At 35.9% G+C, this 25,021-nt stretch overlaps 1 protein-coding gene across 3 annotated transcripts in view; it reads left to right on the top strand.

Annotated features, from left to right (window-relative positions):
- The window catches only part of Mtx2 (metaxin 2), a 48,732-nt gene that overhangs the window by 2,855 nt on the left and 20,856 nt on the right, over positions 1-25,021 (top strand). Inside the window, exons 1-3 of one of the 3 annotated variants that reach the window (XM_038336689.1) lie at positions 15,171-15,212; positions 16,234-16,280; positions 22,610-22,772. In XM_038336689.1, the coding sequence (XP_038192617.1) occupies positions 22,770-22,772 (3 nt within the window). In that variant the 5' untranslated portion in view covers positions 15,171-15,212; positions 16,234-16,280; positions 22,610-22,769. Of the gene's footprint in view, positions 1-15,164; positions 15,213-16,233; positions 16,281-22,609; positions 22,773-24,484; positions 24,505-25,021 lie in introns of those variants that run through there. The other 2 variants (XM_038336688.1, XM_038336690.1) reach the window with 2 other exon arrangements.

Genomic DNA, 25,021 nt, shown 5'->3' with positions numbered 1-25,021 from the left:
TTCTCATGTCTATGATGAAATTATATACTGTCATATTTGAATAGCTATGTAGTATATCATTGTAGTAAAGAAACCATAATTTACTTGTGAGATCGTTTTTGTTTGTTTTTTGGTTTTTGATTTTTGGTTTTTGATACAGGGTTTCTCTGTGTAGTTCTAGTTGGCCTGCAACTCTGTAGATCATGCTGGCCTCAAACTCAGAGTTCTGCCTGCCTCCGCCTCCCAAGTTTTGGGATTAAAGTGTGTGCACCACCGCCCGGCCTTAGTGAAATCATATTCTGATGGGGTTTTAGGTTTTTTTTGTTTTGTTTTGTTCTGTTTTTATGAGACAGGTTCTCATTATGTAGCCTTCCTTGCCTGATTGGCCTGGATCTTACTATGTATAGACCAGGCTGGCCTCAGACTCAGAGAGCTCCACCTGCCTCTGCCTCCTGGAGTTTTACTCTATCTTATCAGTTTAATGAAAGATTGGCAGCAGTAGGAGCTTTGTGTCTACACAGGAATATCCACACCAGCTCATGCTCCTATTATGTGACTGACCAGACAAATCGAAAATTTGAAAAGCAGACATGAACAGGGGATCTAGGAAGGAAAGAAAGCATTTTGGGACTCTTGTTTGGAATGGTTGAGATCAGGCATGACTTAGCCCCTCTTTTAAAGTACTTTTAAGTTTTTAAGCCAGGCTACCCCAGCATATCTCCTTTTTAAAAGGCATATGATGATGAATTTTAATTGTATCAGTTAAATTCCTTCACAGCAACATCTATATTAGTATTAGAATAACCAGGTGAAGGTGTTTTTGTATGCCTCACGGTGGCTGTTGTCTTGTTTTGCATTCCTCCTACTTTCTGTGTAATAGTCTGGCAGTCCATATTAACTGAGAGTAGAAAGGGAATTTGGCAGGTCAGTTTGGTCAAGTTGTTGTGTGCCAAAGCCATTGAAGGTGTATATGATTTTTCTCTTTGCAATGGTGCTTATGTTTGTGGGTTTTTTGGGGAGATAAATTTCTTAAAATGGAAGAATTTGAATTACTTTTTTTTACCCAAGTAATATGGGAAGAATAACAATTTATGACAATTTTTGAACAGTTTGGTTTTTTAGATTATAGGCTAGATTTGGATAAAAATGGTCCTGGATATTGAATTGTCTAAAAAACTTATATAGTCTCTGTGTTTTAAATTTTCATTGCTTTTTTTAATGGTAGCTTTACTAATACATAAGTTTCTGGTTTATGAACTTATTTTTAGTTAGTTGAGCATGAATATGTCCCTAGATGTAAGTATCTTGAAAATAAGTGGGGTTAAGACAAGTATGTTTTAGTTGAGAATGTAGCTCAGTGGTAAGACTCCTACTTATTACGTGGGAGACCCTGGTTTTGATCCTTTGCACCACACAGACGTGCATTCCCTCCAAATAGGCATATTTTAAAAATGTTTTTATACTGATAATAAAGTATGCTTCTTTCTGTTTTCCCCTCACATTAGTACAGGGCAGTGTCAATTTATATAGCACCAAGAAAGGTTCTAGGGGCTGAAATAAATAGAAAGATAGAGGCTAAAAGAACCTTAATTTTGGTAGAGGTGGACTATAGCCCCGGGGAAGAACGTTTTCATATTCAGGGTCCTGTATTTTATCTTCAGCACCACCAAAAAAGTAGGGTGGGTTTTGTTTATTTTTATTTTTTGGTGTGAAGGGGCAGTGCTGCTCCCAAAGTATTTAATGATGAAAACTACAACATAATTGAAGAAATGCATTAATTTTAAAAATGCACTAATTTTAAAAATGTATCAAGGACAATACATTCAATTTTTTTTTGCTCTTGGAAATAAAATATTTTCTTAGTTGTTTTTAATGTGGTGTTCTGAGGATTTCCTAGTAGTACTTAAGTATGTTAGGCAAATACTCTGCCACTCAGCTTTACCCACAGCTCCCTGATTTTTAATGATTAGCTTAAAAGATTTTGGTGATGGGTACCCTGTAAAATATGTCACTATTATCTCTGTGAAGGCTTTTGAGTTATTAATGTTAGCTTAAGCTTTCCACATTTGAGTGGAAATTGAAAGAAAACATCAGATCTCTTAACATTTTTCAAACATTTAAAAAATTTCTTGAGAAGTAGTTATTAGATAGGCTGAAGATAATCAAATAGATAAGAATTCAGTCTTTTCATTTTTTTTTAAAGACAGAAATTATAATATTCAGTAAATTTAGCTAAACTCATTTACATGTGGAAGAGAAGTATTCGCCTTGCCAGTAAGAAAAATGCATACTTTAATTTTTTATTGCTTTGTAAATGACCCTCTATTCTTGAACTCTTTTCTTATTTTTGTATAGTCTATAAATGAATCATGGTTTTGAACTTTTTTACATCAGTAATAAAAATGAAATTTGATGGGGTAGTAATGAAGGCTCTTTTCACAAAAACAATCATTTTATCAAGACAGTTTCCATTAACTGTAACTGTGTTAGCAAAATAGAAGCCATAAAATACATTTCATTGTCTGTTTTTGTGCTAATTGCTTATTTTTAATCATTAAGAACTTTCCTAAACTTTTATAAAAATTTTTTTTTTATAACTTAGTTGGCCCTTGGATAAAAAAGATTTCTGGTATATATTGAATACAGCATTCTTCACTGTAATAGAATTTCTTTTCACACACACACACACACACACACACACACACACACACACACACACATATATTTATTATCTGGTCAACCTAAGCATTGACTAGAACTTTATGTAAATGAATTTTATCATGTTTTAGGCTTTAAGAGGCCATCATTACTGGCCATTTGTTAGTTTGCTTATCAATCTTTATGGTAAATGAAAATGTTTTGGGGATGGGAACATAGCCCAGTAGAATTGCCTAGCGTGCTTTCCTAGCATGATTGAGGCCCTGGTTTCAATCCTCAGCACCACAAAAACAAACAAACAAACAAACAAACAAGCAAAAAAACCATGCGAACAAAAGTGTATGGACTTCTTGAACTATAAGAAATGTTTCTGACTTGCCTGTTTTATTAATTTAAAGGGTTGTTATGTTCTCATTGTTTTAACCATTGTCGTTTATCAGTTTAAGACTCTGATTTGGCTAGTAATGAGAACTAGTTATAATATGCTAACTACTTAACTGGTAATTGATTTTTTTCTTCTTCAATTGGAATTATGAATTGTTTTTTTTATATATTTTCCTCTGTATTAGGCTTCTACAGAGGAGGAAAGTCAAAAGGGCATAAGTATAGACATGACTATGTGAGACGAAATTTATTTGTGGAATTGCTTATTTGATTATGGAGGATGAGATGTTCCACACAGGCTGTCTATAACTTGGAGACTTTGGAATGCTGGTAATTGGGCTCAGTCCCAATCTAAAGTTCTCAGAGCTAGAGAAGCTGATGTCTCAGTCTAAGACTGAAGGCCTGAGAGAACCCAGGGAATGACTGATGTTAAGTCTCAAGAGTCCAGAGATTGTAGTTCTGTTATCCCAGGGCAGGAGATAAGGACCCTGCTCAAGGAGGAAAGGAAGCCAACAAGAGAAGGAGGAGGGAGGAAGGGAGCATGAATCTTCTCTTCTGCTTCATTCATTCATTCATTCATTCATTCATTTATTTTTAGTGGTAGGGGAATGTTTGCTTCATCTTACACTTTATAGTTTGTCATCAGGGGAAGTCAAAGGAAAAGTCAAGTTAGGATCCAGGAGGCAGGAACTGATGCAGAGGTCATGGAGGAATGCTGCTTAGTGGCTTGTGACCCAAACCCATAGTAATAAGGGTCCCTAATGGTCAGGTGTTGGGGGGAGGGCTGGGGATGAGAAGATAAAGAAGACAGAGAGCTGGGATCATGAGGTCTTGCATAAGCTAACAGCTTATGGAAGTTTATTAAAAAGCATATCTTAAATGCCGTTTGTAGGGGAGAAGTGAGCTGAAGTCAGCAGACAGCTAAATCAAACAATGTTGACCAAGAGAGCACAGCCTCAGACACAGCTGCCTTAGGCCTGATAACCGCATCCTTCAGTGGGGAAAACCAGATTCCCAGGAACTGAAACCATTACTCTTTCTAGGCCAGCGGTTTTCAACCCATTGGTTGTGACCCCTTTGGCAATTGAACGACCCTTTCACAGGGGTTGCATATCAAATATCTTGCATATCAGATATTTATGTTACGATTCATCATAGTAGCAAAAATACAGTTATGAAGTAGCAATGAAAATAATTTTATGGTTGGGGGCCACCACAACTTGAGGAATTGTATTAAAAGGTTACAACATTAGGAAAGTTGAGACATTGTTCTAGACCATATCTCTATTCCCAGATCAGCCCTTGCCAAGTCTGCTTCTGGGCAAGGACACAGAGCTGAAGTTCCATTTGTCCTTTCATCAAGGCCTCTAAAAGCCTTGGATTGGCCTGGCTCCCAACAGACTTGTTACTCATGACTTACTCACCCTGCTTTCTGATACAGCCCAGGACCTCTTGCTCAGGGATGGCATCACCCACAGTGGGCTTGGCCTTCATGCCAAATTATTATTTGCTCTTGCTCCTTATCTGATTAGAGGAAGTACTTCTTTACAGGTCTCCTCGTAAGAACCCTCACAAACACACCTGCAAAAAGCACCTTGAATAGTCCTTGATCCGAACAAGTTGACACCTAAAAATTATATTTCCTACAATATTTCTCCACCTTGCCATGCATTTGTGCTTTAGAAAGCATGGACTACAAATTAAAGACAAATATTTATATTTCAGTTTACTGTTTTAGATTATTTTCGTACCCTAGATATTGACTTTATTGGTCTGCCTGTAGAAAAAGATTTGGTAAGATTTGAGTTATGTTAGATGAATTGAGTTAGTTAAGCAGTGGGAGTCTATTTGTTTTTCTTTTTGAATAATGTAGCAACTGCTGTGCAGATCAGCTGTGTGTGTGTGTGTGTGTGTGTGTGTGTGTGGTCTAGACTTCTTCTGTTGTCTTCACTGGTTGCTGTTCAACCTTATTAACTGAGTCAGGGCTTCTCTCAGTCAACCCAAAGCTCACGAATAATGGCAAGTCTGACTAGCCAGCCTGCTCCAGAGATCCCTGTCTGTGCCTCCCGTGTAATGGGAACTAGGATTCTTAATAACTCATCTAATTTTATTCTCTCAACAATCTTAGAAGACATTTAGTATTTCCCCTTCTACAGTAAGATAATGAGGTCAGAATAGGTTAAGCGACTTGGCCAAGGCTACTTAGATAACACATTGTAAAATTGGGAGACTCTACATGACTTCAGGGCCTTAACTTTTTCTTTGCGCCACCTGTTTTCACTTACTGTGCTGTGAATGGTTGCTGTCTCTCCTCTAGTTTCCTTTCCTTCCGTGTTACCCATTCAGTAACATTAGATTCTGGAGTACAATGGCAATTTTATATTCATTTTTTTCTTATTAAAGTAATTTATATGTTTTAGGCATTTAATAGATTGTTCTTTTAAAAGGCTAATTAAAATATTATTTGGGGAAATCTTTTATGTTTTAATACATAGATTTTAGTCATTTTCATAAATACTTGAGTAAATAGAGTAAGATGATCAAAAATTTTATTGAATTAATCTACATAGGTCCTCAGTATCACCTTATCTGAGCTAAATGAATGAAAGAGATGAAAAGAATAATCTTAAGTGCCAATTGTGTCTCTAGGACTTTCTTTCTATGTATATATTATATGTATTAAATGAACAAAAAATTGATTGTAGATGTGCTAAATGTACTTTCTGAAATGAATGCTATTCACATACCACAAATAACAAAGACTCTGATACCAAGACACAGGTTTCCTCTTCCTACAGACTCAAGGCAACTTGTAACCAAGGCCATAACTCTGTAAGACACTTTGAGTTACAAAATCTTTTTTTGAGACAGGATTTCATGTAGTCTAGGCTAGTTTTGGACTTGCTATGTAGCCCAGGGTGACTTTGAACTGCTGATTCTGCTGCTCTCACTTTCTGAGTACCGAGACTACAGGCATGTGCCATGGCACATGTGCTTTGTAGGGTGCTGGAGTTGAGCCTAGTTCTTTGTGCATGCTAGGCAAGCACTCTGTAACTGAGGCACACTCCAAGTTCTTATCGAGTCCTTATTTAAACCTGTTAGTCTTTAATCTTTGTATATACACTTCTTGCTTTAAAGTCTAACTTGCCTTACCACTGTGCTACATAATGCCATCTGCCTGTGCTTTAGGTTTCTGAAAATGACTCCTGCACTTCTCCTTTTTCTGGCATGAACTGATCTCTCACACTGTTAAGGTGCTGGGAGAATTTTTTTTTAAAAAAGATTGATTTTTATTAATTGTGTGTCTATGGTGGTATATGCATGTGAGTGCTGGTGTCTTTGGAGGCCAGACGAGGGCGTTGGATTCCCTGGAGCTAGAGTACAGGTGACTGTGAGCTGCCCATTGTAGGTGCTGGGTCCGAGTTGGGTCCTCCACAAGAGCAGTGTGTATGCCTAACTACGGAACCCTGTCTCCAGCCCTGGAAGAACAGCTTTAAACTCCAGTGTGGGGAAGAGTCACTGTTTACGCATTTGTTGTAAAGTCTTTAAATGTCATCTCTTCTCCTGCACCTTGGGGATATTATTTAGTAATCTTGTGATTATTAGCTGGGATCTGTCACTGCCTTCTTTTCTGTAAGCTTGTAGGTTGAATTAATATTGAATTTGATAATCTAAAACAGCATTCCTTAAATTCCCATTTTGATAGTCTTATATTTTAAGTCTAATTATCTTAAAAACCCATTTAATTACATTTGCCTGACAGATGATGAGTTTTAAATTTAGTGTATTTGTTGATATCACTGAAGTCATCAGTCTGGTGTCTATATCAAATTAGCAAGTTTGTTTCTTGTTTTCTCTGTATGTTGTACAGTAACTTTTGGTTAAGATCGTCTAAGTGCTTCTTCACGCATTTTGTTACGTTGCTAGTATTTGCATTTACACCTTTGTCAGAAAGTCATCTGAATCTGGGGTAGACTGCACATGTGCCTTGTTCCTTTTTTGTAACACTGTAGTTGTGTTGCCGGCCTGAGGAAATGGCCTCTATGAGCTTTTAGAATATAGTTGCCTAAGGAGAAACTGAGTTTGACTTCATTAGTGCACAAATGATAGGTTTGTGAGGAGTTATTATAGCATTAATCAATTTGATGGATTGGAAAAATGACAGAATTGAAGCAGTGTGTAATATTAGTGCCTATTATTTTACAAATTATGTCTTCACCTGTGTTCATATGCCAGAGGAGTCATGTTGTGCATCAGAAATGCAGAATTTAAGAAAAGAGACCAACGGCAGAGGGCATCTCTTTTCATAGCTTGTCTCTTGTCCTCTTAGATTAGCTCAAGAAGTGGTTCTTGGAATCTAGACTTTTTTATTAGGTTATCACTTTGATAGTGTGCAATAACCTTGGATGGAAGAATCATCTGCCACCAGAACAACTTATCACTTAACTTGACATTGAGGACATTCAAGTAATATGTAAATTCTGTAAGAGACCTATGATATACATATGTGGATTTATTTGCTACTAGTCATTTCAGTAGTATTATAATTTACTACTAGTAAAAATATTGATTTTTGATTATGTTTATTAATAAAACTTAAGTATAACTTAAATGCAATTAAAATAATATTGAGCAAATATTTGTTTGGTTTTGTTAGTTTATCATATATATTGCTAGCAATTTATGCATTTTATATTTTAACTTTTAAAATTTTAAAAGTTGTCTTTAATTTTTAAAATTTAAAATCCATTTTGTTTTTATTGATACAGTGTCTATATGCTGCATATGCTACCTTGGTACTTATGATATCCCCTGCCTCAACCTCACATGTGCTATAAGTATAGGGTGTGTCCCCTGCCTTAAGCATGTCCTTTTTACGTTTTGTTTTGTCTTCCTCAACATAAATACATGCAAGAATAGAGAAAGGTCCATTTTAAGTTTAAGAAATACTCAGTTGCATAAAAATACTCATCTTTATCCCCAAAGACTGAAACCTAGCGGTGTCTTTCGCTGTTGGTAAAGGAAGATTTGGGTAAAGTAGGAAGTAATCAGGGTACTGACTAGGGCAAAATAGAAAGTTGGTAAAAGACTGACTAGCTTTTCAATAGAATTAATTGGGATATGCACTTAGAGAGCTTTGATTCATTTCTAGTTCTTTTTTTATATTTACAAAATAGAAACAAAATTTTTTATAAAAATAATAAAATTGAAGGGAATTTACCCAAATACTGTTAGCATAGCAATCTATTGTTTTGAATTTAAGATTTCTTTTATTTTGTAAATGAGGTTTTTTTGCTTGTAAGTATGTCTGTGCACCATGTATGTGCCTGGAGCCTATAGAGGTCAGAAAAGGGCATCAGTTCCCTTGGAGCAGGAGTTGCAAGCCATGACTGTGAATCACTGTGTGGGTGCTGGTTCTCTGCAAGAACAACAAGAGCTCTAAGCACTGAGCCATCTTTTCCAGCCCCCATCCAAGTAGTTCTGATTTTTAAAATGGAAGTTAGAGTAGACCACCAAGAGTGTCTTTGTTTTAGCATGAAAAAGATGAAATAGTTTTTTAATCTTAGAAAAAAAAGGTATCCCAGTTTCATTTAGAGAGAGACAGTGTGTGTGTGTGTGTGTGTGTGTGTGTGTGTGTGTGTGTGTGTGTGTGTGTGTGGAGGGGGGTATACCATAACATGAGCGGAGAAATCAGACATTACCCATGGAAGTTGGTTTTCCCCTTATACCATGTGTGTCCTGGGGATTGAATTTATGTCAGCTTTTACCCACTGAACCATATAGTAATTTCTTTTCTTAGAATGAATTAATTTCTCCAAAATCAGGCAGTATTTTGTATGAATGTGTTTAACACACATGTACATGCACATATGTGAGGCCAGTAGTCAGTAGTTGACATCAGTTACTTTTACCTTATTTTTTTTTCTTTTACCTTATTTTTGAGACGGGATCTCTCACTGAGCATAGAACTTGTTGATTCGGCTCACTGACCAGCCAGCAAGCCCAGGGAGCTCCTCTCTGCCTTTTCAGCGTTGTGATTCCAAGCATATACTGGAGCACCAAGCTTTTTCAGTGGTTGCTGGGTAGCAAACACTTTACCAACTGAGCCATTTCTCTAGCTGCCAAAGTAGGTAGTTTTACTTTGGAATTCTTACAACAAATATTAGCTTTAAATGGTAATTAGACAGAAAATTAAAACTTGATAAGCTCAAATTTACTATTTTTGGCATGCATTATTACAACTATAGTGATTTGTTTGAAGCAGTTGAGAACCCAAGATTTTAGCAAATAACTTCAGAACTACAGAAAAACTTTTGTATCTAAGAATTTATTTGTAGGAAATGAGAGGCACAGTATTGACTTTACAGTAAGATACGGTAGAAAATAGTGTATGACATAAGGTAAATATAAACTTTCATGGACAGTACATATAAAAGAGAAATAATGTGACAAACTTGGCTTTGAAGATGTTTGGGTTTTGTCAGTAAAGAGAAACATCGAAGGGAAACAATTTGAGCAAATTCATAAAAGCAAGCCTTAAGTGTTCAGGAAAAATTTGGCATATTCTATCTAGTTGGACAGGGATCTTGGTGTTAAGTGGGTAGGTAGACAGGGACTCCTCTACTAATCATGTATGTTCTTCCCTCAGCCTTTTCTTGGTCTAAAAAGTTGATTTTTACCATGAAAGAGAAGGACTTTTCCTTGGTTAGGAGCACATGAATATTTGAATTCTATGGTGAAATTTAAAATAAGTAGTTTGTAGTCAGACCTTTCTCCCCTGCCTGCCTGTTCCCAAATAACTACTCAGAGGCTTAATATTACTTATAAATACCTGGCTGATAACTCAGGCTTGTTATTAGCTAACTCTTACACTTAAATTAACTCATATTTTTTATCTATACTTCACCACATGGTGCCTGGCTTGCTACCTCATTTTCTACATGTCTGCTTCCTTGGTGGTCTCCTCTGATTCTGCCCTCCCTCCTTCCAGAGTCCTCTGTATCTGGTTGTCCTGTCTTTACTTCCTGCCTGGCTACCGGCCTGTCAGGTTTTTATTAACCAATGAGAGCAATACATACTCAGAGTGTACAGAAGGATTATTCCACAGCAGGAGTTAATTAGAACAACATTCTGCCATGTGGGGTTAGAGTGTATATCTTGTACTATGCAAGAGAATCCTTTAATGTACAGAAGAAAATTCCTGTAAACTAACTGCGTTTTTTACCCAGATACAAACCCTAAAACTTAAAAATTTCTATTTGATATTTTATATTAACTATGTAGTTTTCATCCAGTGTCTTTGTTGCTGTGATGAATTCCTGTGGGGGAAAAAAAAACAAACAGAAAGGATTTATTTATGGTTTCAGAGATTTCCATTCCTGGTGTGCTAGCCCCATTTCTTTGGGCCTGAGGCAAGACACTTATCTCGGAGAATACAGGGCAAAGTGAGCTACTCATTTGCTGGTGTCCAGGTAACAGGGTAACAATGGACTGGGTCAGGAAGGCTGGGCCTTCAAAGGCATATCCTCCATGATATACTTCATTAACCAGGTCCTACATCCTAAGCTTTGTAGGGTTTCTTAGAATAGCTTCACCAAGCCTTTTAACCCATGAGCTTGTGTGGGGTGATTCACGTTCGGATCATAACAATCAGATACAAATGTTATACTTCCTAAGCCTCATAGCCAAGACTGGAATGCTAACATGCTGTCTCACTATTAATGCTTTCTGCATCCTCACTTTAGCCAGAGTTCATCATTTGAAAATCTCACATCCCCTTTATCCCCTTTAGTGCAGTATCCAGTGTAGCTGGACGTCTCTTCTCTGTGCCATCTGATCCCACTGGACCCGTTTCTCTCCTGTCTGCCTGTCTTTCCCCCCACACACCGATTATGTAATAATCATTCGAAGTCTTACTACTAATTATAATTGTTTGGCCCATGGCTCAGGCTTCTTGCTGGCTAGCTCTCCGTATAAATTAGCACATTTCTAATTATCTGTATATTGCCATGTGCCCTGTAATGCTCTAGTATCTTACTCCTCCTGCAGCCGCTGGCATCTCTGCGACTTTGCCTTCTTTTTCCCTATATCTGTTTGGATTTCCTACCTAGCTATATTCTGCCATGCCATGGGCCAAAACAGCTTCTTTATTAACCAATGGTAATAAAACATAGTCACAGGATACAGAGGGGAATCCCATTTCAATACAGCATGCAGGCCCAAATAGATTTAGTAATCATGTTTGTTGATTCTTTTAATAGATATCAGACACATAAAAAGTTTATACTAAAGATGAAATAAGAAAAGTTAAAAAAAGTAAGTTGAAATTGGAGATCCAACTGTTTTCAGGCAAATAATATTACTGGACTTGTGTTATATGGTCTTGAAGTTGTCTGGGTACATTTTAAAATGTTTTTCTACATGATATAGTTTCTATATCTTTCCTGCAGCTCTTTAGCATAAAATGATACATAGTAATAATAATAAAAGAAGTGATAAATATTTTCTATGCGTTAGGTTCTAAAGATGACCTGAGTTCTAGATTCACTGTTTTCTGCTTGGAGACATAACTAAACACTCGTTGTGAAACTACCGACTGTGATAAGTGGTATCAAGGGTGTCTGTGTAAGGGAGTGTGTGAGCAGTTTAGGGAGTACATAGCATAACTCAGGGCAAGTGGTGGAGTGGGTATTGGTTTGCTCAGCATTTGGAAAGAGAAAATGTTGTCCTTTGGGCCATCGCCCCTTTAGGGGTGAATTAGGTAGCAGCTCATTTTCTGCATACAGCTTCTTATCTGTTGAGCCATGGTACTGAGTTCTCAGGTGCTAAGATAAAATTGCTACAGAGTTTCATCAATCTACTTGCCTTTTTAAAATTGTTCTGTTTGGCCGGGCGGTGGTGGCGCACGCCTTTAATCCCAGCACTCGGGAGGCAGAGGCAGGCGGATCTCTGAGTTCGAGGCCAGCCTGGTCTACAAGAGCTAGTTCCAGGACAGGCTCTAGAAACTACAGGGAAACCCTGTCTCGAAAAACAAAACAAAAAAACAAAACAAAAAAAAAATTGTTCTGTTTGTGAAGAAAGTATCAAATGTTTGGTAGTTTCTTCCTGGAACTTTATTTCAATATCTTATGAGTTGAAATATAATTTATATATTGTACCAAGCAAAACATTACCCCCTTCTACCTTAGTTTCCATCTGTAGGTTTTTCATACCAGATTTATAGGTAGCTTACTTGCACTCAGGTAGAATGTTGCAAAAATTCTATTGCTTTTATATATACTCTATTGAATTAGGTCTGGAGAATCCATCATAGTGGAGGTGGTGATAAATTAAATTAACTCTGTGTGTGTGTGTGTGTGTGTGTGTGTGTGTGTGTGTTGAGTTTGAACCCAGTGCTTTATGTTTGCTAGGTGAACACTCTGCCCTGAGCTACTGGAATTATTGAAGCTTGAGTTAATGTTCACATTATAGCTCATATTATAAACCAATAGAGTAACTTCTAATTTATCAATAAACACACTGCACATAGCATATATTTAATAAATTGTTTTGAAAATTTGTAGTCTATGTCTAGTATAGAGACAAAATAGCTAAACAAATTGAAATTACCAAAATATTTTCTAACAACTCACTACAATAATATTAAGCTGCTTATCCATGTTTAAAGAATGGAGTATGATAGATTTTAATTAAATGCTCATTTTCTTTTTTACTTACAATGAGTAGCAACTGTATACAAGACATGTACATTATGGCTCACAGAGAGATATAGAACACATGTATTCTCTCAGGAACTGAGTTTTAATATTTATCTTTTGGAAATTTTATAAATGTTATTTTGGTACTGTTGCGTTAGCCACATTTATGTGGTGCATAAAATTAAATATTGATGATTATGGACCTTATAATAAATGAGTCTCATTGTGTTGTTTAGAGAAGTTAATAGTATAGGTATGTTGACTATGTAATCTCTCCTAAAAAGTTACTTTTGAGTAATTTGCTAATGGCAGCTTATTTTTGTTGCCTTGGTTTTTAAGAATTATACTATGTAGGCTAATTAGGTTCTTACTGAAGTTTTACTTTGTTAAAATGTTTATAGTAAAATATAAATATTTAGCATCACTACATTTTTTGGTATGTGTGTCGAAGGCCTTTACATAAATGCACAATATTGTAGCTAACAGTATAGAAAACTATTCCTGGTCTGTTATATGCTTAATGATTTCCTAGTATTGTCAGTAAGTGTCTACTTAATTCTATGTATATTAATTAGGTTAAATGTAACATTTGCCCCTTTTGATGATACTATGTTTTTTTATTTTTATTCTAAAGTGTAAGAACAAATTTAAGTGTTTTTAACCTATCGCCTCTTAAATGATTCATCTTAAAATGCATTACATATGTAAGTTTCGTTTAAAAATCAACTATAATTATATATTAGAATGATTTGTTGCTGTGTCGGAGACTAGATTAACATAAACAGTTAGAAGACTATCAGTTATTAACTACCATAGCCCACTTTCTTGCTAATAGCAATTATAGTTGCTGTATAGGATTAGTTTATGCTTTATGTCCTTTACAGAGGTGAAGTTAGTAAATGAGATCTTGATAATCCTGTATATTCTGTTAATGCAACTATTGCTTCTTTTTTACTTTTTATTTTTAAAATATTTTTTAAAAGTTTTTGTTTTCTGTACATCTGGTGCGAAGTTTCTCCTCCCTCCACTCCTTCCATTTCTACCTCCCCTCTCCCCCAGGTCCACTCTTCTGTTTTTGCTTCTTCTGTTTGTTTTGTTTTGTGTGTGTGTGTGTGTGTGTGTACACACGCGTGCGTGCGTGTTTTCCTTTTCCAAGACAGGGTTTCTCTGTGTAGTTTTGGTTGTCCAGGAACTTGCTTTTTAGATCAGGCTAGCCTCGAATTCACAGAGTCTCCTGCCTGTGCCTCCTGAGTGCTGGGATTAAAGGCAGGCACAGCCACCACCACCAGGCAAAAATCATTTTGCTTCTTAAGCACAGTTGATAAGAGTCCTTTTAGAACTGAGTGCTTGTCTTTAGCTGCAGTGATGGGAGTGGCGGGCTGCGTCCCGCCACCTGGCGAGCATTACCCGAAATAATTACACGGAAACTGTGTTCTTTTAAACACTGCCTGGCCCATTAGTTTTAGCCTCTTATTGGCTAATTCTCTTATCTTGCTTTAACCCATATTTAGTAATCTGTGTAGCACCACAAGGTGGTGGCTTACCGGGAAAGATCTTAACCTGCGTCAGTCTCAGAGGAGAGGCATGGCTCAGAGGAGAGGCATGGCATCTGCCTGAGGCATCTGCCTCACTGCCTTCTTCCTCCCAGCATTCTGTTCTTTTTACTCCGCCTACCTAATTTTCTGTCCTATTAAAGGGCCAAGACAGTTTCTTTATTAACCAATGAAAGTAACACATAGACAGATGACCCTCCTCCATCACTTAGCACTGATGGATTTATAGCTGGCTTCACCTTACAGCTGCAATCTTGTGTGGATGAGAGAGTAAGGGTCAAGGTCAAGGTTCATTATCAGGCTTAAAATTAGTTTTACTGACTTTGTTTCACCTTGTAATTCTTAATGCGTATGATGCATTAATGTTTATCATTTTGTAGGGTGGCAGTCCTGGAGTCAAGGCAGTAGAGCCTTTTAATGTTCACTGGGATTCCTATGTTTTTGCAGTACTACTTTTAAAAAAAGGAAAGGTGGACAGGTTGTTAACAGATGTGTGTTTTCTTTCATCTAGTGAGGGAAAGTTTACTTTTTGAAAAGCTTACAGTAAAATGTTCTCAACATAATTTTTTCGTGCTGAATAAAATACTAGTATTTTGTATGTATAAACATTTTGCATATAGCTATTTTTAAGGAAGCTAATTTTATTTTAATTGGACAAGATAGTCCTTCTTTTTCTATGAAAAACCTTATCACCACACAATAAACATTAAAATAGTCTAGCCTTCTTAAGTAGGCTATCCTATGGTCTAAGGCAGTATGATTCATTGCTGTAGTTAAGTGTCACCTTAATAATAGATTTTAAATGCTTTCCAGTGTACACACTGATGGATTTGGCTGAGTATTGATATACTTTTGCCCCATGTGCCTGATTATTGTTGCCTTGTTTCTGCAGCCACAGAACCTTGGCCTGAAAATGCCACCTTATATCAGCAACTGAGAGGTAGGTTCTTATTCACAATTAAAATGGCTTTGTGTTAAAATATACTTATAACCAACAATAAACCCCCAAGCTAAACTGAACCAGCTGACCAGCCAAATAAACAAACGAAACTCGCTGCATCCCCCAAATGTACTAATCCAATTTTTTGCAACGAGAATATAAAATACAAAGAAGGGATTCCCTTGTATAATTTGTCTATGAGGTTTTGCCTAAACTTGTATCTGCTAGGTAAACCAACTATTCATAGCCTATAAGGTCCTTAGTTTATTATTGACTCATTATATTGGCTGCTATAGGCAGTGTAAAATGATGTGGTTGCAGGAGCACTTGGCAGATTTACTGCACCAATAGCTGAGACAGCAGATTTTCCAAGTCCTGTGGTAAAGTGGGCTCTCAGTAAAAAGGAACTGTTAAAATGTATAGGCTAGGATGGTTCAGGCTCCCTTTAGCAGCTCTTCATATATCATCAGATCACATTATGGACCCCATTTGGGGCTCAGCAGCCTGCTACAGTTGTCAGAAGACTGCAAAGTAATGAAGACTAATAGGCAGCAGCCCCCGTCTTCTAAGCATGGAATTTTTATTGCAGCGAACTTGTCATCTTTCTTTTGTGTGACAGACCTAGACACACAGAGCAATATTAACTGTAAGCTGGTTTATGTGGTTGTGAATACTTTTACTTTAAACTAGAGAGATTTGAACAGATACTATTTTAGATCATTTTAATGAAAAGAAAAAAATACTTTTTTAAGTTGTAAAAATGGATGTTTTTAAATAAGTAATTTTAATGGCTGAAAAAATGAGATAAATGATCAGATAATTTTAGAACGTCCCTATTTTATCATGACTTACACATGATAATTTAATTGAAACTGTTACATGGCAGCACTGATATAAAGCTTCATAATTGCTTTAGTGTAGGATATCTCTTTTTAAAATAGAAATAACTTACAATATTTAATATATTTTGCTTATTTAGCAGTTAAACTTTGGACTCAGACCTTTCTTTATGTTTCCACAGGGGAGCAAATTTTGCTTTCTGACAATGCAGCATCTCTTGCTGTGCAGGTAAATATGTAAATAATGTAATTTTGTTCTTTGTGCTAGAGGATGTATATCATTTTGAGTTGTACTCCACCCCCTACTGAAAGTCTGATATTGTATGTTTAGAGTTTTTCTGTATGACTTAACCATTATTGGTATAATCTTATTCTTCTGTGAAGTATAATTTTTTACAGTATTTTCAGTTGTCAGTATGTAAAATATACTTCATTATCCATTCCTTTAAGCAAAATTACTTTTAAGTGGAAGACACATTCTATCTTAGCAGTTGTTTTGTTTTTGGTTAGATACACTATTTTATTTGGAGTAATAATTTTACTTACATACTCAGAATTATTTTCTAATTTTTTTGTAAAGAGTTATTTGCTACAGATTTTAATCATCATTCTGCTTATTATACACATGCTAACTTAATTCTGTCTGTTAGTTTTGAAGCAGATTGATTCTTTCTAGCTATTCCTCATATACTTATTGATTGTATGTGTGTTTATTATTCCCAGTCCACTTATTGAGTGCAATTGCTTTTTAAATTTAATGTTACGTTGTATAATCCAAAAAAAGATTTTTGGCAGTGTGAATTTAAAACTGTGCTATGGAATACGTGGAGAATTGTTTACTTGAAAAAAGTAAATGTTTCTGTAGGTTATAAAATTAAATAAATATTTTATATATTCGGCTGCTGAGGTCCTTAGCTTCTGTAGATCGCAGCACACAGAAGATTGGCTGTACAGCATGTAAAGGGTCTGTAATGTGTGACATCTGTTGGAGGTGAGGCTGGGCTCCTGAGGACAAAGAGAAAGGGAGGAGAGAAAGTATTTATCAAGCTTTTGTCGATTGCAGGTGTAATGCTAAGCATTTAATTTTAGGTCATCTCATTATATTTTTTATTTAATTTGATAACCACTGGGTTTAATACCAGTGTCTGGTATTGTCATTCAGTGAGGCTGTAGATGGTATGGTATTCAGTTCATCTTTGTTTTAAGGCAGAGAAGGAAAGAAAAGATTGGAAGAAATGTGCTTGGACAGAAATTTATTACTTGATGGATCTATTATGTTTCTTTTACATTTGTCTTATATCTATCTTTTACCAAGAATATAAATTATAACTTTTGCCTTTATTTTGTCTTTAAATTCTATTTATTTTTATCTTAACTTTTGATAAATAAATTTTCAGTTATGTGCAATACACACACACACACACACATAGCCTTTGTACAACTTTTGTGAGATACGCGGAATTTAACATTTTACACAGACACACACAGACACACAGACACACAAAGCATAGCTGCCTGGAATAAAGAATGCACCCAATATTGTGTAAATGGTTTCTTAGTGTGGTGAAGCAATCTTGCCTGATAAATGACTGCACAAATAAATTATTTGCTGTATATAAAATAATATTTTCAGTCTTTATATTTGAAAAGATAGCTTCAGAGCATAGTGACTATTTTAGTTGAAGCAATGTTTCTTGACCCCTTTTAATTGCCGTTTGGGCGGTAGCACTTTAAGGATTTAACAAAGCTAATTAACATTTTTTCCTTAGAAAAATCTTCTAGTGCGTGCAGTAAAAGAAATGTGCCCAGGCTATTTTGTATGTATTTCAGTAGGTTTACTCCTTAGTGAAGTCATCTAGGGATTCCTTACAAAGAGCCCTTAAGATGAAATAATATTATCGTAGAGAGTACTGCAGTAATTAATTTTGGACAAATAGGACAGAATTTTGGGTAGGAATAGACTAATGATTCTCAGCTAGGGAGAGTTTGGCTCCTCGAGGGCACGACAGTGGTTAAGCGCATGGTTGTCAGGGCTGTTGGAGGAATCCGTTGGATGTCACTATGGTGGACTCCAGACGGCTGCACTGGCTGTTCTGCAGCGGGTAGGTCAGTTCTACCGTGAGCTCCCCAGTTCCAGATGTAAAGGGTGTCAAGTTTCTGTAAAAGCAAAATAGCAGAATATTACCTTTTTAAAAATTGATGTTTAAGTTTTCCTTGGAAGGGGAAATAAAAAGATCCAGCTTGGTATACATTGTTGTTGTTATGTTTCCTTTTAATTTGTTTTCTCACCGTAGTTTCTCAAATCACAGTTGCAGCTGAAAATAACACCAAAAAAGACCTTTTAAAATAATTGAATTTCGCTTAACCATTTCAAATTTTTATCCTACATATGTCACTTAGATGATAAATTAACCAGCATATATTAAAAATTCTTGGTTTTCTTCAATATTCTTTGACTTGACAGCTGATAGTAGCCATGACTATAAATGTGACTTTCTCTCATATCTGATATAAACTTTATGGAGTAATTTTCTTCTATATAGAGCAACAGCATCTGTTTAGAAGAATGAGCTAAAGGCTTTATGTCTGATGTATAAAATTGATCAAAACAACGTGACGAGTATCTATAAACTGTTTATTTTCTAGAATATACCAGATATAAAACATTAGACATTTTAATAGTCCACCAATTATGCCATCAGGAAATTCAAATTTACTTAATCACATAGGCAGGTGTTTATTATATTCTGAAAGCTAACTGCTTGACTATTTTTAATGGTAGGCACCTTTATGACTTCAGTTTAAAAGAAAATAATTTTCTTCCCGGTGATCAGTTCCCCTGTGATCTGCTGTCTCTGTATCATCTGTCTACAAGTTTAGGCTTACCTGAGTGCTGCTTGGTCGTAATGTGCTCATGATTGCTGACTGTGGTGAAAAGTCAGTCTGATATGCTCTCGTGGGCTCAGTGTTTGTGTAACACCACACACGCGTGTAGAGACAGTTCTCATTTTAAAGTGCTGCTTTGAGGGGTTTAGGCTTATAGTGATTTATAAAACAAATCTGATAATTCCATTATTATTGTTTCTTACTCTCCAAACTTAGACCACCTATCCAGTAGATACTAGCTACTAAGTAATTCAAAATTTCTAGTAGCCTCATTAAAAAAGTAGTTAATTTTAGTAATGTTTTACTTAGCCCAGCATATCAAAATATCATAAAATCAATAGAAAATTTGTTTTACTTTCTTCAAATTAAATTCAAAATCTAATGTGTACACATAAAATATGTCTGTTTGTGCTAGTCATACGCTCAGGCATATTGACTGCTGGCACTTGTACAGTGCTAGTTTAGAAATACAGCATGAACAAGTGAATATGAATACCTAGGAATTCTTAAGCTTTTCACACCAAAAAAAGTTTTTTAAAAAGTAAAAAGTTCTGGATGTGTACTTTATTCCTTTATTCTTAGCACTCAGGAGGCAGAGGCGGGCATACCTTGTTTGGTATGGGCTACATAGTGAGTTCCAGGACTGCCAGAGCTACACAGAGAGACCCTGTCTCAACAAAAACAGCACGAAAGAAGTTTTGTCTGTACTGTTTCAGTTAGAAACAGTAGATACAGATATTTTATATGTAATATATATATATATATTATTTTATAGCAAATTCCACAAAGAGAAATGGGTAGTTTATCTCTGTTCCAAGGACGGTATGCTTTAAGAACTCTGTTTCAAGTTTCTTCCTTTGTAAAATAGACATAAGGTAGTTACTGTCCCATTGGCAAATGGGAATCAAATGGATTAACATATTTAAAACATTTAGAAAGATACTTGGAGTGTTATAAATATGCAGGGGATGCTGATTATTTTCCTTCTGTTCTGATTCTTGGCAGAAATACATTTAATCAGTTTCAACAAGATAATTAGAAGCTTACAGGCTTGATAATGCCTAAAGAACACTATTGGGAATAAATATATATAAGGTTTTAAAGGGAACATTAACATTAATAATTTTATAACCACATTAAATACAGGACTTTATGAATTCTTTGCTAATTTCATACATGGATTTTGTTCATGTTGACCCTACTACTCCTTCCCCAGCCTTCCCCAGATCCATTTCCCATCCTCACACTTTCCCAGCCTCTTGTCCTCTTGTCCTTTTTGTTACCCACCAAGTCCAGTTTCTGCTGCCCATATATTTATGGGCATGAGGCTGTGCACTGGAGCATGTTTTCATGCTATGTCAAATATGTTAATATTCAATGCATAATCCTAATGTTATTTAAGAATATTTAGATTTGTTTTAAAATTTAGTATTAAATATGTTTGTGTATAACCAACTCTACCGAAAGCTTTTATGTAAAGTATTACGATTAAGTCTTACCATAGCCCAATGCAGGGTGCTACTATTACCCTTTTTTAAAATGTGGGACTAGAGAGATGTCTTAGAGGTTGAGAGCACTGGCTGCTCTCAGTTGCCAGCATCCACATGGTGGCTCACAGTAGCTGTATCTCTAGTTCCATGCATCACATGGTGCAAAGATATACATGCAAAACACCCACACACATGAAAAAAAAAGAAACAAATCAAGATGTGGCACATACCCATAATCCTAGCGTTTTGGAAACTGAGGCAGAAGAATCATCATAATTCAAGCCCAGCTGTGGCTAGATGAGTTTCAGGCCAGCCTAGGCTATATGTGAGACCTAGTCTTAAAGCAGCCAACAACAAAGCCGGGAAACACAACACAAAAAGTAGACATCCTTAAAGTTCAGAGCTGGTCTTTCTAAGGACACAGAACCCACCAATTATGGAGGAAAACAGAAAGCCTCCATCCATATCGGTTAAGTTCTGTGTGTGGGCGACTTTGTGCTGAGCACGTCGTTTTGATTAGTTTAATCCTCCTATGAGGCCAGTGCTGTGCGAGTTACATGTCAGAAGGGCCCTCCCCTCCATAACGATCCCCTGGAGTTGGTGTCATTACAGTTTCCACTTCCCCACAGAGAGGAGTGGTGAGTGAGGCAGGGAGGTTCAGCTGTTGGCCTAATAATACATGACCCCCGCATCCCCAGAAGCCCTGGCTGTCCTGGACTCACTCTGTAGACCCAACTGGCCCTCGAACTCAAGAGATCCACCTGCCTTTGCCTTCTGAGTGCTGGAATTAAAGGCGTGTGCTACCACTGCCCTGCTAGTAAGTGAATTTGTACTTTGTTTTTTGAGTCAGAGTTTCTCTATGTAACAGTCCTGACTGTCCCGGAACTAACTCCTTGGACCAGGCTGGCCTCGAACTCACTGAGATCCGTCTGCTGCTGCCGCCCAAGTGCTGAGATTAAAGGCGTGCACCACCACTGCCCCACAAAAAGTGAATTTTTAATTATACATTATTTCTTGCATTTCCTAGCATATTACAATTTACATTAAGTTATAAAAGATAAACGTCTCAGTTTTTGGGATTTGGAAATGTAGCAAAGACATTCTTATGTTATTATTAAGCTTCTTAGGTAGTGAAAAGTTCTTTTGAAAAAATTGAAGCTATGGAAATAGAAGAGGTTAAACAGAGAATTAATGCCTGTTTTGACTTTAAAGATTTATATACTTGTTTTGAGAATATTTTCATATATATATAAGTATACACACACACATATATAATAAGGTAATACTTTCTAGTGAGGTGTAGAAATAATTTCATTTAATATATATGAAGCCAATGTAAACAACCTAGCTGTTTTTGTGTCTGAATATAGAGTCTATAAAATTGGAATTTTTTTAGTGTCACAGACAAATAATCATTATTAGAATTCTGCATGAAAAAGTAGCACTTAAACATTAAGAATGACATTTAAGTTCAGATTAAAAATAATGTCTATGTTTCATTTAATCTTTTTTATTTTTCTTGGATTTTGTGAGTAAATAACTAAAAATGAGAAAATAAAAATGATAACAAAAACTATTTTTTTCTGTTGATTATATTGTCAAAAATTCAAAGTTTTTATAGGCATCATTAATGCTGTGAACACTAACATATCAGATGGGCTGATATTTACTTAAACTGACCCTTGCTTTTATCTTTTAACAAATGAAGCTTTGTAGGTTGAAGTATTTATTAGTGATTAAACGGTCATATCCTAATGTAATCTTTGGGGTTGAGTAGTGAGGAGTAAGTACCTTTTTTCTTTGGATTTCAAGTCAGTTGTTGAATTGGAAAATGTATGAGACTAGCTCCTTGTCAAGTCATTTAGATAAATGGCAAGGGTAGACAGCTTGCCTGAAGAATTTTAGGTGAAATAATCTTGAGTATTTGATTGGAGTGCATACATTTTTGTTTTAAACAAGTTGTTATAGTCATTATGAAGTGCAAACTTAAACCTGATGGGAATACTGCTAGGATGCTGTCATTTGATATATTTTAATAGAGAACGAATAAAATACTATTTTATGGAAAATATTCAAAAATTAAAGCTGCTTTATAGTTTCATAAAAGATGAATTTAAAGATTTCAAAGTCTGTCCTCACTTTGACCATACTCTGTAAAATGAGGTTTTGTATTTACTTTCAGAGTTAGGAGAAGGCAGTAACAACTAAGGAAGAGAACATAGCAACAGCAGCCCTTTTCAGTATTCCAAGATTAACAAGATGAAGGCTGTAGATGTTTCCTTGCTATCACTGAATTTAAGTTCTTCAGATTTGTTGTTTTATATTGCATTAATTAGGTGAAGATGGTAAGTTACACTTAAAACATCTAACATAAATTATGAAGTATAAAGTATAAGTATAAAATATGTTCTAAAATAAAACTGAATTTATATAGTAAACAGAACTTAACAGTGAAACAATTTCAATATCATATTAGTTCTTTAGCACATGAATGATATGATGTGTAAAACATCTGAACTAGTCTTGTAGGATTTGCAGCCGTGAAGTATTGCATATTCAAAATAAAGTAGGTAGGTAAGTTGTCATTTTTAGTAATTTGTGAAATAGTTTATACCAGCTAATATTTTCTAATGCAAATATTTATTTAACCCATTAAAAGTCCATGTTTCTATAAGTCTCTGAGAAATTATAAGTTTAAAGTATCACTTTTTTGCTTGTTTCTTTAAAAGGTAAATAGCAAACTGTATGTTAACGTTTGTTGCAGTTAAATAGAACAATGAAGACATAGTGGTAAGAAGAAGACAATCTATTTTTTAGTAGCTAGCATTCTTCATTATTAGATGTACAGTATCAGCATAATCGATCTAGCAGTATTGTATTTGAGCTGAAAACACACTTAAAATTGAGACCATACACTATCCAGTGTGAGTGAAACATCTTTCATATAGTTCTAAGATGAAATTACCCTTGAATGAATAGCATCTTCATTTATCTTCAAACCTCTTCTGTGCTTTTAGTGAATCTACTCTTTCAACATTCCATAAGAATTACATTATACTGTTATACCAGAGTACCTCTGCAGTGTGAAATAGATTGGTTTGGAAAATGAACTTGGCTTTGCTATAAATTACATTCACAGGTACAAAGGAATTTGTTATTTTGTTTAAAATAGTCACAAATATAATTATGGTCTTAATTTATGTTAAACTACAAATAGCGCTATTATTGTAACTGTATTAGGAATTTAATATGTCTCTCTAAGAATGATACCTAACACTTCTCATTTTTAACCTTAGATACATCATTTCAATTATGGGGTCTGAAGCTGTTTGATGTATAACGAATTATTTTGTGGGTAGATTTCTTCATGGTTTTTAATTTTAAGACATCTCTCTTCAGTAAAGTGGAAAATAACTCTTCAGTTATCGGCACTGATTTTCCTTTGTGTTCTGGTGAAACAGGATAGGAATTAAAACCAGAATCATTTCCACTTTGTGCCGTGAAAGTGGCATTGCATGATTGAGAATACGCTTTATAGAGTTCTCACATGCAGGGTTTGGATGTGGTGATGACCGGAAGAGAAGCTTGGTCCTGAGGTGGGCAGTGCGGCTGTGTCACTGCCCTGAGCATCTTTGTTAACGTACTCTGTGTGATGGCAGAGGTCGTACTAAGCTGTCCTCAGTCTTAAAAGTTTAATTAAAGAAAATTATTTAAAATTTTGGTTTACTTTAACATTTTCCTGTCACTTGGCTGATTTACTGCTGAAATGTACATTAGAGAGTATTAATTAGTGTTTAACGTCTAAGACAAGATGTTAACATATCTTCAGGTATGGGAGAAGAAAGAGCTAGCTGCTAAATGTCCAGGGCTGTGTTAGAATTACTTAGCTGAAATGAAGTGAGTATATTATCTGTCCCTACCTAATCTATTTAGCTAATAAAAAATAGATTTTTTTTATTATGGTTTTTTTTTTTTTCAGTTGGAACTGTAACAAAACTTTACATCTCTTCTTAGACTGTAGAAGACACTTCGTCTTCCAAACTTCACCCCATCCAGTGAGTGCCAGCTGTGCTGCTGGTGGGTTTTTTTGTTTTTTGTTTTTGTTTTTGTTTTGTGTTTTTGTTTTTGCTTTTGACTGGATTTGAGATTTATTACCGAACATGATTTGGGAGGGTACAGGAGAGTACTGTGGACTCCCTCAGAAATGCAAGGGACCAATATATTGCTGATATATTTGATGTTATTAGGAACGAGCTGCTTCTCAGCAACCATGTCTGCAAACTCACGGCATTAAGCTTGGTGACGCCCCACATCTCTTAAGATGTGGATCTTCTGGCAGCCAGGGAACGTAAACTTGGCAGAGCCTCAGTCACATGTGTCCTTATTCTGTAGTCTGGTTCACCTTGGCCACCGTGACCTGGGGCTTCCCAAGGCACTGTGCATACCTGTCCGGAGCCAGTCAGACCAGGACAGGACGCCATCTTGTTCATGTGGATGACAAGTAAAGGGTGGGGCCCCTCGAATATGAAAGCCATCCTCCCTCACCACAGCTCTTCACCATGCATTCGTTGGCACAAAGACGGGCAGCCTCCGG

The sequence above is a fragment of the Arvicola amphibius genome, chromosome 7 (assembly GCF_903992535.2).
Source record: "Arvicola amphibius chromosome 7, mArvAmp1.2, whole genome shotgun sequence".
NCBI lineage: Eukaryota > Metazoa > Chordata > Mammalia > Rodentia > Cricetidae > Arvicola > Arvicola amphibius.
The sequence above is the reverse complement of the archived record's forward strand: the minus strand, read 5'-3'. Positions and strand labels throughout refer to the sequence as shown.